The following is a 15,003-nucleotide window of genomic DNA, read 5'->3' as shown; positions in this document are numbered from 1 at the left end:
TTCAATTCCATCACCTGTTTGGTTGTGTTTTCCTGTAATTCTTTAAGGGATTTTGTGTTTCCTCTTTAAGGTCTTCTACCTGTTTAGCAGATTTTTCCTGTATTTCTTCAATTGAGTTATTAATGCCCTTCTTAAAGTCGTCTACCAGCATCATAAGATATGATTTTAAATCCGAATCTTGCTTTTCGGGTGTGTTGGGGTATCCAGGACTGGGCAAGGTGGGAATTCTGTGTTCTGATGATGGTGAGTGGTCTTGGTTTCTGTTAGATTCTTACGTTTGCCTTTTGCCATCTGGTAATCTCTGGAGTTAGTTGTTATAGTTGTCTCTGGCTAGAGCTTGTTTCTCCTGTGATTCTGTTAGCCTCTGAGAGCAGTTCAGGGAGTACAGCTCTCTCCTGAGTCTCAGTGGTCAGAGTACTCTCTGTAGGCAAGCTCTCCCCCTTGCTGGGAAGGTGCACAGAAGTCTGGAGTTCAGACCTGCCTCCTGGCTGAAAATGAAGACCTGAAACAGGGCCTGTCCCAGAAGATGTGTTGTCTCTGCAGTTTGTGCACTCACCTGAACAGACTGGTCTCTGAGGGCCCCGGTACACCAGATGGCCCCCTCACCTGCTCAGGCAGACAGAGCCCTCCCAAATCTGTAGTCTTATGTTAAAAAAAAGTCTTCCCTCAGAAGCCCCTAGGTCTTGCAAACTTTATATGCCCCAGTACAGGGGAACCCCAGGGTCAAGAAGTGGGAGTGAGTAGGTAGGGGAGCAGGGTGGGGGGGAGGGTATAGGGAACATTTAGGATAGCATTTGAAATGTAAATAAAGAAAATATCTAATAAAAAGTGTTTAAAACTTAAAAAAGTCTTCCCTCTAAAGGGCAGAATGGCCCTCACATTTGTATATTTAACTGGCCCTCTGAAGATTACCTCAATAGTTGCTCCCTGAAACCTTTTCTGAGGCCTCCAGTCCTTGTTGAGTCCTTTCTGAGATCACAAAGTATCAAATTAGTGCCACCCACTTAATATTTGATTCTGCTATCACCCAATTGGTTTTGCTTCTTAAATGTTCAGAACTACTACCTGCCATGTTCTAGAATTGTGTGAGTGCTGGGACTACAGAGATCTATGTTCTGCTACCCTAGTCAAATGAAGACAAAAGAATATTCAGTCAGTGTTACTTACTAAAGAAATGTGATCAAAGTACCAGCAGAGAACAGGAAGACTGGCTGAACTCCTGAGGGCATTTGGTAAATATTTTGCACCTAACAGAAGTTGTGGTTTAGGAGATATTGAAAAATGAGGAGAAGTTGTTTAAGCAGAGAGGATAGGGTGATGTCCAGATACAAAGAACTTGTCAGAAAAGGACAAGTCGGAACATAGCTCAATGTGGCTAGAACTCAAGATGGGATGAAAAGATGTAAGGGAATATTGGGGGTGGTTGTCTCCTTTACTCATTGAATATGGATCTAGTGTTCAAGTTGTGTCAGTCAATGAACAGTGCTGGGCTATTCATTGGGAAACAGGAAACAGGAACTGGGACAATTCTTGTACTTGAGCTTTAAGGCTATTTGGAAGGAGCAATTAGCCAATAAGACAAATAAGTATTAAGTAGAAATTTTGGTAAGCATCAAAGAGGAAGAAGACAGGACCATAAAGAGAAGAATATGAAGGGACTAATTTGGGCAGCTCTGAGGGTGATATTTATGTAAGAACTAAAAAAAATGGAAAGAGATGGGTAAAGGTCAAAGGTCTTGGAGTCAGAAAATCTTGGCAACACAGAAGAATTGAAGGAAGTATCAGGGAGTTAAAGATTTGTGGCTAGGATGAGTTTAAGCTAAGGTCAAGAAAGTGAACAGGAGCCAAGAGCTTGCAAGCCTCCTAAAGATTCCATTAAAAGAATAGCAGGAGGGACTGGAGAGATAGTTCAGCAAGTAAGTGCTTGCCAGACAAGCATGTGTTTAGATCCCCTGGTACCCTGATTAAAAGAAAAAAAAAAGCTGAGCATGAGAGTCCACATGTATAACCTGAGCACTGGGAAGCAAATACAAGAGGATCCCTAGAATTTGCTGGAGGGAAACTCTAGTCAAAAGATAAAGGAGGACAGCCACAGAGCGAGATATCTACCATTAATCTTGGGCTATGATACACACACACACACACACACACACACACCAATCATGGAATATAAGCAGAATGGAATCAGGACGTTGTGCTTTATAGGATGACATAGATGCACACTAGAAGTCAGGCGGAAAGAATGGAGTCAGGTTTATTAGTAAGTCCAACATGTGGCAGTGTGGAGGCCATCTTCTCCCCTCCCCTGCCCCCACACCATCACTACAGCGGTTTCCAGAATGTTGGATGCACTGGAATTGCTCAGTGCATTTCCGTTAAGTAAGTTATTATAGCAAAAGCCCAAGAGCTCTTGAGTCTCTCTTCAGAGGCTCACGCTCTTCTTCCCTCCCACTTCCTGTTGACAACATCGAGGCAGAGAGGCAGTCTAAAGTTAGTATTATCAAGGTTATATGCTGTTCAGTGGCAAGTGCTTTCTCTAAGTGCCAACTTCCTTTAGACTCTGTCAAGTTCTTTCAAAGTGGCTGCTCTAATGTGCTTCCTGTTGCTGTGATAAACACTATGACTAACAAGAACTTGGGAAAGAAGAGGTTTTACACTCCCTCACCGCTGTCTATCAGTCAGGGCAGGAACTCGAGCAGATGCAGAAGCCAGACGATGGAAGGAGGTGCTTATTGGCTTGCTCCCCAGAGTATGCTCAGCTACCTTTTTGTTCTTGGTTTTGTTTTGTTTTGTTTTGTTTTGTTTTGTTTTGTTTTGTTTTGTTTTGTTTTGTTTTGTTGTTTTTCAAGACAGGATTTCTCTGTGTAGCCCTGGCTACAGAGAACTCACTCAGAACTCTGAACTCACTCTGTAGACCAGATTGGCCTCAAACTCAGAGATCTGCCTGCCTCTGCTTCACGAGTGCTGGGATTAAAGGCATGCGCCACCACTGCCCTGATGTAGCTACTTTACTTATGAAGCCTGGCCCAACTCTCTAGAGACAGCATCATTCGCACTGAACTGTGCTTTCATCCATCAACTAGTAATCAAGCCAATCTGATGGGATGCGATTCCTTGCTTAAGGTGCTCTCCCTCTCCAGGTAACTTGAGTATGTATCCAATTAACAAAAAGTAACCAGCACAGTAGTGAAAGGCATCAGAGTTTCTCTAGGGAATCAAACAGCACCCTGTTCTCCTGATTGCTGGACAAAGAAAGAAATGCATCATTTGGGCAAAAGGCAGCCAACAGTTATCTTCAAATGCTAACTGCCCCAAAGATCACAAGCACATGAATTGCAAATGCTACTTGATATAATATATGGTTCTTGCCCTGTCAAAGTAGAGATGTAATTACCTGAAAAACTGAGGTAAATGTGGACGTTCCATACCTTCTCTTACATCCAAGAGATGAGACACAGAGCTCTTTATCACACTTCCATTCCCTGCTAGTAGTAAAATGAAAAGTATTAAAATGAGGCCATCTTAACTCTAGAGAGGCCTGGAGAACTCAGGGACAGAAGAGAACAGCTGATCACTCTGCTAGTAGATCTAAGTCTCATTTTCTCCCGTGAAGAGGATCATCACCCCCATCTCACAGGGACAGTACAAGGTGTCAGTGAGGAATGTAAGTGAATTTGATCTGTAAATTGTAGAGGAAGTGCTCTACCCTGTGATGCCTTCTGTATGGTTATAGGCAAGTGTTCTTTTATTTTCTTGGTCATCCTGAGAAAATTTAAAAACAGTACAGGTGTTCAGTAAAAAAACTATGTTGTTTACACTCTACAGTCAGTTCTGTTAAGTGTGATGTGACCTTCGATTTGGCACCAATGAAACGGACCATTTGTTCCTCAGAATTAAATCAAATTGATTCTCCAGTCTCTTAGCTTCAGAGTTTGGAATCGTGGCAGAAAGAAACCAGGGGTAAGTTTAGGAAGGGAGGCTAGCCTTATCATTTGCAGATAGCTTTGGCCTGTTCAGTCAATACTTCTTCAATGAGCATCATCAAGGAACAGGGCTGGACTTAACACTAAACCACATATATTTTTTCCCCTTTTTTTCTTTTTTTTTTTATACATAGTCTCATAAATCCTAGGCCAGCTGTGAACCCACTTTATGACCAAGGATGACCTTGAACTTCTGGTTCTCTTTCCTCTGCCTTCTGAGAGCTGAGATTATGGCTGTGCACTACCAGCTCTATTGCATGTGGAGCTAGGGAATCAAACATGGGCTCTGGGGTGAGCGGAGAAGCATTCTACTCATGGAGCTGTATTCTCAACTCTTAAAACAGTACTTCGGTCTGGAATGTGTGTCTGGGACAATGAGAAATGAAATCTTGAAAATTAGATTACAAAAAGATGCACAGACCCAGCGATCAAAAGAAACTGGCCCTATGTCAGGATGAAGGTAGTGCCACTGACCAAAAGTAGTACCACAAATATTTTCAGCAGTGAAAGGAAAAGGACAATCTAATGTGTACTTTATCTTAGGGGTGGTGATCCTGTGTAACTCCTTTAACTATCAGAGTAGCTTTTCAGGGTAGGAATTATTCTCTAGCACAAGACTTGGTAAGCAGTGTCTAGACAATAACTGCTAATGATATTAATATGGATAACCTTAGGAACTAATGCGGTAGAGGCTTAGACTAACTTGTCCAAGATCACAGAGATGGTAAGTGTTAGTTTGAGCCCAAATCTATCTGATCAAAGTCTGGGATTTTGCTACTCTCTTCCTTGGCAACAGGGTCACATTGATGTCATTTAAACACTTTTGGGATTTTGAAATGCCACTAAAAAAGGATTAATAAGTGGTCATTTGAATGCTTCGTGTAACTAAAACTTCTCTCTCTCTCTCTCTCTCTCTCTCTCTCTCTCTCTCTCTCTCTCTCTCACTCGCTCCAACCCCCACTTAGTTTTCTAAATTGTTATGAACCATGGCCCAGCTGTACTACAAGAAGGTCAATTACTCACCATACAGAGATCGCATCCCCCTCCAAATCGTGAGGGCTGAGACTGAGTTGTCTGCTGAGGAGAAAGCCTTCCTTAGTGCCGTGGAGAAGGGGGACTATGCCACAGTGAAGCAGGCACTGCAGGAGGCCGAGATCTACTACAATGTCAACATCAACTGCATGGATCCTTTGGGCAGGAGCGCCCTGCTCATTGCCATTGAGAATGAGAACTTGGAGATCATGGAGCTACTGCTGAACCACAGTGTGTATGTGGGCGATGCATTACTCTACGCCATCCGCAAGGAGGTGGTAGGAGCTGTGGAACTTCTGCTTAGCTACAGGAAGCCCAGCGGAGAGAAGCAGGTAAGAGAACTCCCTAGGGCTAGAAATAGCTAGAAATCAGAGTGTCAGAGTCCAAAGGACAAAGGTTTGGCAGTCTGAAACGGAGAGGCCCTATCTTAGAAACTGTAATCAGTTGTCTCCTGAGCTATCCCAGGAGCTGCCCTGTGTGGCCCCTGCTGTTTTATTTCTTTGCTTTGTCTCTTTTTCCTTAGTTACTCATACATATTCAATACTTAGCAGTGCAAAGTCACATTCATGTCTAGAATATGTAAACTCTTTCCACTTTCTTTACCACCCCCGCTACATCTTCATTTTCTTTCTTTACTCAAACATTACATTCTAGAAAAGAGACCAAGCACAGACCCGTGCTTTCTCTTGAGAGGCTTTTCTTCCACAGACAAGAAGACTTTAAATTTGAGTGCCACGGTAGAGACACAAATAAAAGCCTTGCATATACCATGTACTAGAAAAATAAGATGCCTTAACAGGTCCTCGAGGGGATTCTAACACAGGCTCTACTTTGAGAGTCACTGTCCTCCACGACCAGGAACATTTTCTCATTAGTCTCCCTGCACCAATTCTTTTTGTGCCTCTGAAGCCTTCCTGAAAAGTCAGGTTAGCTTCTTCTTTCTACATTAGGATAATGATCTAATTACTCATGTCCCTGCTTTTAATGCCACAATGTTGACTTTACCACTGGTGTTATGAGAAAATGCTTGAAGTGATGTACTTTATAAAGCAAAGAGCTTTGTTTTGCTCATCATTTTTGGAGGCTGGATGTCCAAGATAATGTGGCTTATCTGATAAACCTCTGATGGGGGCCTCCTAGCTTCTGTTATACCCATGGTGAAGAAAATAGAATGGGAACTGGTCAAATATGGAAGGAGATTAATTAGCAACAATGCAAACATTCAACCTCAAGTCTTATGAGACAAAGACAAAGCTGGAGTTCAGGGAGACCCATCCTTCTTCATACTGATTCATATAGGACATAAGCAATGAAAATGAGCTGATGGCTCAAAAAGTCCTGGAATTGACAGAATGGAGAGCAGAGTCGACTAGAACTAGCAGATCAACAAACCTTGGAATAACAGACCAAGTTCCCTTCCCCATCAGCATTTTCCTTACCTCCAAAAAATTAAAGATCCCATCACTCTTGCTCCTTGCTCTACAAAACTACGTGGACACCATACTTGATAAATACTTATTTAATGGATGGGTAATATGTAACCATTACTGAGCTAAGCATCTTAACATGACTTACTTCATTTAATCATTGAGGCATTAATATGCTAGACATTATTATTTAGGAGGAGGAGGAGTAGTAGTAGTAGTAGTAGTGTATTCCCTGTTTGCCAGTATGAAAAAAGGAGTATTAAATCAATTGTAAAGGTCACACTAAATATCAGAGCTAGAATTCAAGCTCCTAAGCTTCTTTTTAGCTACTAGGTCCTGATCACACAATTGAATGAGGCTATTACAAAGAATTTGGCAACCAAAGCTGCCGAGATGGCATATTAGGAGCATGTATTGATCTTGCAATGTGGACCTGAGTTCAATTTCCAGCACCCAAAGTTAGGTGTATTATAACCACCTCTGACTCAGTTCCAGGATAGTCTGTGCCTTTTTTTTAAATCTCCACAGGTCCCTGTATTCATATGAACATACTCATAGATGCATAAACACACAAACACATATAATTAATTAATACAACTAATCTTTTTAAAATTAGCAACAGTAAAAGACGTTTGAATGTACAACAATCAAAAAATTGATTTAAAGTCAAACGTGCAAAGAACCTCAGGTGTTTGTGGCAGTGCTCGCTCATGATCTAACTATCATGCAACCTCATTGCAGCCTTGGTTCTGAACAAATAGTATGGTCCCTTTACATTGCACATGCTCTGACTCTACACAATGTCAGTGACACTTCTCAGCTCAGATTTGAGACTAATGACTGATAGATTAATGACAGTGCCTTTATTTTACATACCAATAATTATGGGATTACAGAAGCATAATGGTGCAACTATGGAAAACAAAGACTCTTCATATTTTTGCTATAATACCTCAGCATGTTCAATTAGCATACCTTTGGATTGGATTGCATTAGAATGTATGATTTTTAAAAGCTGTTCACTGAGTTGTTTTCTATTAAAAAAATAAATTGGTGAGTTTTAGCTTAAGCTTAGCACAGAATGTCCAACAATTTCTTAAATAGCCCTAAACATACTTCTGCTATTTCATAGTATGTGGTTATATATAGCAGCATTCTCAGCACTGATGATTCTAAAACTAAAATCTTGTTCACTCTGAAAAAGGATCCTGCAGTATCGCATATCAAAAAAAATCAAAAGAAGTATCAAATATGTAGCCAAGATTTAATTCTTTGTATAAATATAAACAAGTACATTCATACCATTAGTATGCAACTTTGATTTCATCTTTAATGAGGTAGATCTAGCAATTGTTTTAGGCTAAATTTAATCATGATTTAGTGTTAGCAAATGTTTAATATTTTTAAACCTCTCTTATATACTTATATACCTGGGTTAGATTAAAATTTCTTTGGTGAAAGGGGGTTCTGAGTGGAAAACATTTTTAAACGCCATACACTAGGCCACACTGCTTCCCTGGAAATCATAGAATCCTAACACAGGAATGGTGAGATGGATCAAATGAATAGAAAATAGATGTGCTACCTAGTGACAGGCCTAAGAAATGTAGCATAGAATGTGAGTTTGTTTCCTACTCCATCCATCTTAGCAAACAAATCAAAAGTCATTTGTTCTGTGTCACATTCTCAGCATTAAGCACCATCCTCTAAGTTCCTATACCACACTGGATCAGTCTTCTTCCCTTTATTTGAAACTAATCTCATGGCACCTTGCACTAGTGGATGGCCTCACTTGTAGGAGTTCCTAGTCCCTTTAATATATAGTATAAGCCTAATGCCCAGTTATTTCCATGCACATCCTCTGTGTACTGAATCAGTGTCCACAAGAGAAGGGATGGTATATAAATATTTGCCAAAGATATGAAGGAGTAAAATATATTTTCCCAAAAAATAACAAGACATTTTTCCCTGGACAAGACTTTTGGGGACTGTGTAATCAATCACATTTACCCTCATCACTAGTTGGAGGAAGAAGAAAACACAACACAGTTTCCTAGCTGGGTAGTCAATATTGAGCAAGTCCATGTTTGATGGATCCCATCTTACTCATCTTTCTCTGTACTCTAGCAGATGCTGGGGATCTGCTCGTCAGGAAGGAAGACACCATGTTACACTTCCACTAAAGAGCAGGTTAATGTGACCTCACCTTGGCAGAAGTAGAACTTAGCTCATAGAAACAAACTATTCTTGGTACAAAATCAGGCAAATGCAACCTTGATAAGGATATTTGTACCAGCTTGGATTTTGCTAAGACCTATTGTCAGACACTATCATTATAATCCCTTTATTGTCAGTACTCCACTATCATACAACAATGTGTGTTAAATAGCACAGAGTCATCAGCTCCATCTCTGTCCTTTTGGTAGCTTTAGACTCTCTTCCCCAAGCACAACTATGAATTTCCACTAAATAGTGTCTTCCATTGCTGTGACAGTCACTATGATAAATCATATGTCAGTAACTATAACACCAGACTGTCCCAATGAAAGAGTCCTGTATTTCTTTGAAATCAAAACCAGATTTGTTTGCTCAGGAACAATCGGGAATGTGAACAAACACAAGCCCTCTAAAGGGCCTTGAGTTCAGCTGAGCAGACAATTTGCAGGAAGGCACACCTTCTGCACACAATCTGAAGAGCAAATCTTTTTCACAGAGCTACCACCACCTGGTCTTCATCACTCTAGAAAATGAGGCACAACTGACCTCCATCAATCTTGGGAAGATAAATCAGGGTCATCTTCAGCATTTGTAGGCAAGAACTTAAGGTCCAGGCTGGCAGCTGTGCCTCATTTACCCCATTCTCATTATGCTCCTCCTCCTACTCATCCATATTAAAACTACTTTACAATAATGATCAAGACCCAGCATAAATGGCCATTATTGGCTTCAAGAGTCAGCATTCACATAGAGACCTGAATTTTCAGCAGGAACCAAATTTTAGAATAAGAATAGTAATATATTATCAGGTAGACTATTCCACACCCAAAAGGCAGAGAAGGAGGAGGAGGAGGAGGAGGAAGGGGAGGGGGAAGGGAGGGGAGGAGGAGGGGAGGGGGAGGGGAGGGGGAGGAGGAGGAGAAACAAGACAGAGAGAGAGAGAGAGAGAGAGATCCTCTTGTTGCTCCAGATTCTGTTCCTTTGACCAACTTTCTACCCACTGCAGACTATTTTTTTAGGAGTAAAATTTGGCAACTTGAAGGCTTTGTAATATTGATTGACTGATTGATTGATTGATTACATATAAACACTCTTAGAATTTATCAAAGAATTCAAAACTTGGGAACAAGAGAATACCTGATGCCAGACTACTTCTTGCCTGTTCTACTTACTACCTTCTGGCCATTGGCTTTAGGTATCTGTAAATGAGCCTCATTCAGTAGGGAAGGCACATTCAGCTATAATTCAGAGAAGAGACTCGCATTTAGGTGAATGTGCTAAACCAACTCTGAACCATTTGTGGTACATATAGGGGATGTGTCCTGAGGCTCAGTGCATGACTATAGGATCAAAATCTTGGGGCTAAGGCCTGAACCAACACCAGTTTCTTTCTAGGTAAGAGGTCCTTATGCCTCTGTATTTGCTTTCTGTGTTCCTCTTTACAAATTACCATAAACTGAGTGGCTTAAGGCAAAATAAATAAATGTATTATTTCACAGAGTAGGAGGCAATAAGGAATGAAAGTAATAGTAAGACTGATTCCTTTTGGAGAGGTGTCTGATAAGATTTGTAAGTTAGCTACAATCCCTCATGCTTCTTACATTTATATCACTTCGGTCTCTACCTCTATAGATGCAAAGTGTTCTTTCTTTGGCTTTCTTTCCTCTGTTTCCATCCAAATTACTTGCTTCCTTAAATGGATAATCCCATTTTTCTGTAATTGCATCTACAAAGACTCTTTTCCCAAATAAAGATCATACTCAAGGTTAGTACAACTTGAACATATCATTTGGGGTACAAAATTCATGCTGTGTGAGACATGCTATTCCAAGTCAGTGGCTTCCAAATGTTTCTAGCAGTAGAGCCATTCATAAAATCCCACTGAGAATCAACCTAAAGAGAGCTTCCGTAGTCTAACTGCAGGTTGGACCCAGAACATATAGATTCTCTCTCACTATTGCTTTTCCTTGACCTTTGAGGAGTTAGCACAACTTGAATGCCACAGGTGTAGAGGACAGAAGGTAGAGTCTAACTCCCTGTTCCCAGCACTAGCCAGCTCCGTTCCATCATCTCTAAAATACCACTAACAGTGCCTAACTTCTGCCTAACCCAGAGGTCTGGTTTAAGGAAAACTTAAGATTAAAATATGTGAACGACTTTGGGAGATCACTCAATGTTAGACTGATGTCAGTCCTGATCATTTTCTGATTTGCTCCTTCAGTTTTCTTGAGCTCGTCATAGTGTGTGAAGAGACCAGATGGTCCGTGGCCCTGGTCACAAGGCACCCCAGGTCCAGTATGTGGGAGGGTTGGAGAGTGAGCTGGCCCAATTCACAGATCACCTCCCTCCTGTCTGGCTGGCCTAGTTGTCAACAGTCTGCCTTTTGCTACTGAAGAAGCTCCATAACCTCAAAGCCATTCTTCCTTTGACAGAAGGGTTTAAAGACTTGAACAATGTGTAAGTAGAGCTTCTGGTCATTGTATCAACAGCCTACCCAAGTAAGTTGGTCACTTGCGTCACTGCAGGCATCCAGAAAGTGGCTAAGCCAACCTTTTCCCTGTGGCCCACCCCTCTGGGCTCTGCCATAATTATTCATTTGTCTGTGGCAGATGGCTCCAAATTAAAATTGTTCTCACAGATGAGCTACAGAGATTAAATCTCAACAACACTGATAAGTGTTTGTGTTGAGGTTATAGAAAATCAACAATAGGACACTGTTTGGTATGGGTTTGTTTTTTGTTTGTTTGTTTGTTTTTTGGTTTTTTTTTTTCTTTTTCTATCTGGCTCTTAGTCTCAGGGTAAGATTGTACAGTATGGAAGAGAGACACTGCATAAAGGTTACTGAAACACACAGACAGGAATTAAAGGGACTAGTCTATTTATTCAACTCAGTGAGAGTGAGGAGAACAAAGAGCTTGTAAAAATTCCCCTGCTATTTACAGGTACTCTATACTTTGGAGTCAGCCACTTATTAGTTGTGTTTACTTAGACCAGCCACTTAATCTCTCTAGACCTCAGTGTTTTCATCTGTGTCTAGAGACAATGAGGGAATCTAGTTTGTAGACTTATAGTAAGAGTGGAAGGAACTATAGATACATTGATGTGGAATGGTCCCTGGCCTGTACTAAGCACTCACTAGACCAATAGAACTGTTCTTCCTCTGATGTCATCTGCTGGTTAATGGCATCTATTTTCTCAAATGAAGCTGGGAGATAACTCAATTAGTAAAGTATCTCCTGTGCAAGCATAAGGACCTGAGTTCAGATCTCCAATACTCATGGAAAAGCTGGACTTAGGGACATACATCTGTAAACCCAGCACTGGGTGGAGGCAAAGAGACAGGTGAATCCCCAAAGTTGACTGTCAAGCCTTCCTCATCAAACCCTCATCAAATCAATGAACTGCTGGTCCAATGAGATACCCTGTCTCAAAAATTAGGGGAATACCCACCAAGTAACATACCTAAAGTCAACCTCTTGATTTCTATACATATGCACCTATGTGAACAAGTTGTATACACTACTCACACATGGAGAAGGGGCACACATGCTTGCAAATTAAATACTCATTGTACATAATGGTTAAAAATTCAATTTGAGCTCCAGTACAGGGGAACGCCAGGGCCAAGAAGTGGGAGTGAGTGAGTAGGGGAAGAGGGTGGGGGGAGGGTATAGGGGACTTTTGGGATAGCATTTGAAATGTAAATGAAGAAAATATCTAATTTAAAAATTGAAAAAATAAAACCGATAGTAAAACACCAACATAAAAAAGAATTCAATTTGAGGAGCTGGTAAGATAGTTCAGCAGTTGAGAGCACTTACAGCTCTTACAGGGGACCTGAATTTGGTTCCCACCATCCACATCAGGTAACTTATAGCTGCCTACCACCCTAGCTTCTGTGGCCACTCTCTTCTGGTCTCTATAGGTAGTCTACACATGTGCACAACCCCCCAACACACACACACACACACACACACACACACACACACACAAATTGCTCACACTCACATGTACACTTAAATAAAAATAAAGTCTTTTGGCCTAGTCGGCCATCATTGGGAAGAGAGGCCCCTTGGTCTTGCAAACTTTATATGCCCCAGTACAGGAGAATGGCAGGGCCAAGAAGTGGGAGTAGGTGGGTAGGAGAGCAGGGCAGAGTGGGGGGGTGGAGGGTATAAGGAACTTTTCGGTATAGCATTTGAAATGTAAATAAAAAAAATCTAATAAAAAAGAGAAAAAAAGAAAAGAAAATCTTTAAAGAATAAGAATCCAAATTGGTGGCTGATTATGGGATGGATGCCCAGGTGGGTTAGTCGCTGGATAGTCCATCCTTTCGTCTTACCTCCAAACTTAGTCCCTGTAACTCCTTTCATGGGTATTTTGTTCCCTATTCTAAGGAGGAATGAAGTATCCACCCATTGGTCTTCCCTCTTCTTGATTTTCTTATGTTTTGCACATTGTATCTTGGGTGTTCTATGTTTCTGGGCTAATATCCACTTAACAGTGAGTACATATCTAATGACTTCTTTTGTGATTGGGTTACCTCACTAAGGATGATATCCTCCAGATGGAGAAGCTAGAGAAAGCACCCAAGGAGCTGAAGGGGTCTGCAACCCTATAGGTGGAAAACAATATGAACTAACCAGTACCCCCCAGAGCTTTTGTCTCTAGCTGCATATGTAGCAGAAGATGACTTAGTCGGCCATCACTGGGAAGAGAGGCCTCTTGGTATTGCAAACTTTATATGTCCCAGTACAGGGGAATGCCAGGGCCAAGAAGTGGGAGTGGGTGGGTAGGGGAGCAGGGCGGGGGGAGGGTATAGGGAACTTTTGGGATAGCATTTGAAATGTATATAAAGAAAATATCTAATAAAAAAAGAATCCAAATTGTGTGACTTTGGGAAGGTCATTTACCTCATTTAAGCATCAATTCCCTTATCTGTAACTTGAGGCTAATTAATAGTCTTACCTATATTGTAAGTTGTCTTAAAATGTGAGAATACCTTTGGACTGAGGAAGCAGACTGGTGGTAGAAGAGTTATCTAAGTGATCATTACATTAAGCCTTTGAAGTAATTTGCAGAATGTAAAATTTAGTTATGACAGAATATAATCTTTAGTGTATGACAGCCTTATTATTTGCATCAATACAAAATAGTTTTATTTGCTAATTTTCTCATAGGTATAATAAATTACCTGAAAGAAAAAGCAGCTGAAGGCTGAAAGACTTTATTTTGACTTGCCGTTTGGCACAGTCCCTGAGGACTTGTAAATGAGAGAGCATGTACATGTCACAGATGATCATATTGCATCTGCACTAAGAAGCAGAGAGGGAGAGATGCTGGTGCTTAGCAGGTTTTCTCTTTGTATTCAGTTCAGAATTTCTGGCAATGGAGTGATGCTGTCCACATTTCGGGTGGGTTTTCCCATGTCAATTCATCCAGTCTAGAAACTCATTCATAGACATGACTAAAAATTTGCCTCCTCTCATAATTTTAGAGCCTGTCAACTATAGTCAGTATTAAGCATCTAATAATATTACTATCCCAATTAATTTCATAACCTGAATTTCCCAGTGTCAGAGTATACCATCTATCTGTTGTGCTCTCTACCAGGATCTGGGGTATATTTGGGTTGGAGATTTACTGCAACATTAGAATAACAAGTTTTTTGTCTTTTTAATTAATTTAAATAACTGCTCATTTCATTATTGCTTTCATTCCCATGAGAGAGGGTCTTCAACCTTCTCTATCATCTCTGACCCAACAGTTCGGTGTCTAGATACCATATTTTAGCACATTTAGAAGCATAACTGAGACAAAATTAATGTATAAACCCTTTATATATTTGATGGGCATAGTTTGATGAATCTGGGGACATATGCATAATAAGCAAATCTATCACTTCTGAACAGTTCCTATTGCCTCCCCTATTCTGTCCATGTACTGTTTTTATCTCCTGACTTCCTGACTTGATGCCTACCCAACTATACTTCTTTTTTGACCACTCCCTCCAGCATTATTTTTTCTTCTACAGAATCATTATATTTTTTCCTTGCATTCGGGTTCCTACTGATAAACCAAAACAAGATTAAGTAAGTCCAATTCACAAAATGTTCTCTGTGCTGAGGAGTATGTCAGCTCTGTGAAGTTCTCAGCAAAATGAAGAAAACATGATTAGAGGGAGCTTCAATGCAGGAGGGCTTCCTGTCTCACTTTGATCTCAAGGGATTGTTGTCACCCATTTATTAGTGAAAGGGGTTTAACATCTGTCCAGGCTCTTCTGGCTTTCATAGTCTCTGGTGAAAAGTCTGGTGTAATTCTGATAGGCCTGCCTTTATATGTTA

The 15,003-nt window shown here is 40.8% G+C and overlaps 1 protein-coding gene across 1 annotated transcript in view; it reads left to right on the top strand.

The window, feature by feature from the left end:
• Trpc5 (transient receptor potential cation channel subfamily C member 5) overlaps positions 1 to 15,003 on the top strand; it is a 286,364-nt gene that overhangs the window by 145,825 nt on the left and 125,536 nt on the right. The window contains exon 2 of the mRNA XM_021152996.2: positions 4,949 to 5,347. Within this exon, the coding sequence (XP_021008655.1) occupies positions 4,970 to 5,347 (378 nt within the window). The 5' untranslated portion in view covers positions 4,949 to 4,969. The remainder of the gene's footprint in view (positions 1 to 4,948; positions 5,348 to 15,003) is intronic.

Source organism: Mus caroli, chromosome X (genome assembly GCF_900094665.2).
Source record: "Mus caroli chromosome X, CAROLI_EIJ_v1.1, whole genome shotgun sequence".
Lineage (NCBI taxonomy): Eukaryota > Metazoa > Chordata > Mammalia > Rodentia > Muridae > Mus > Mus caroli.
This window is presented reverse-complemented; position numbering and strand designations above follow the sequence as displayed.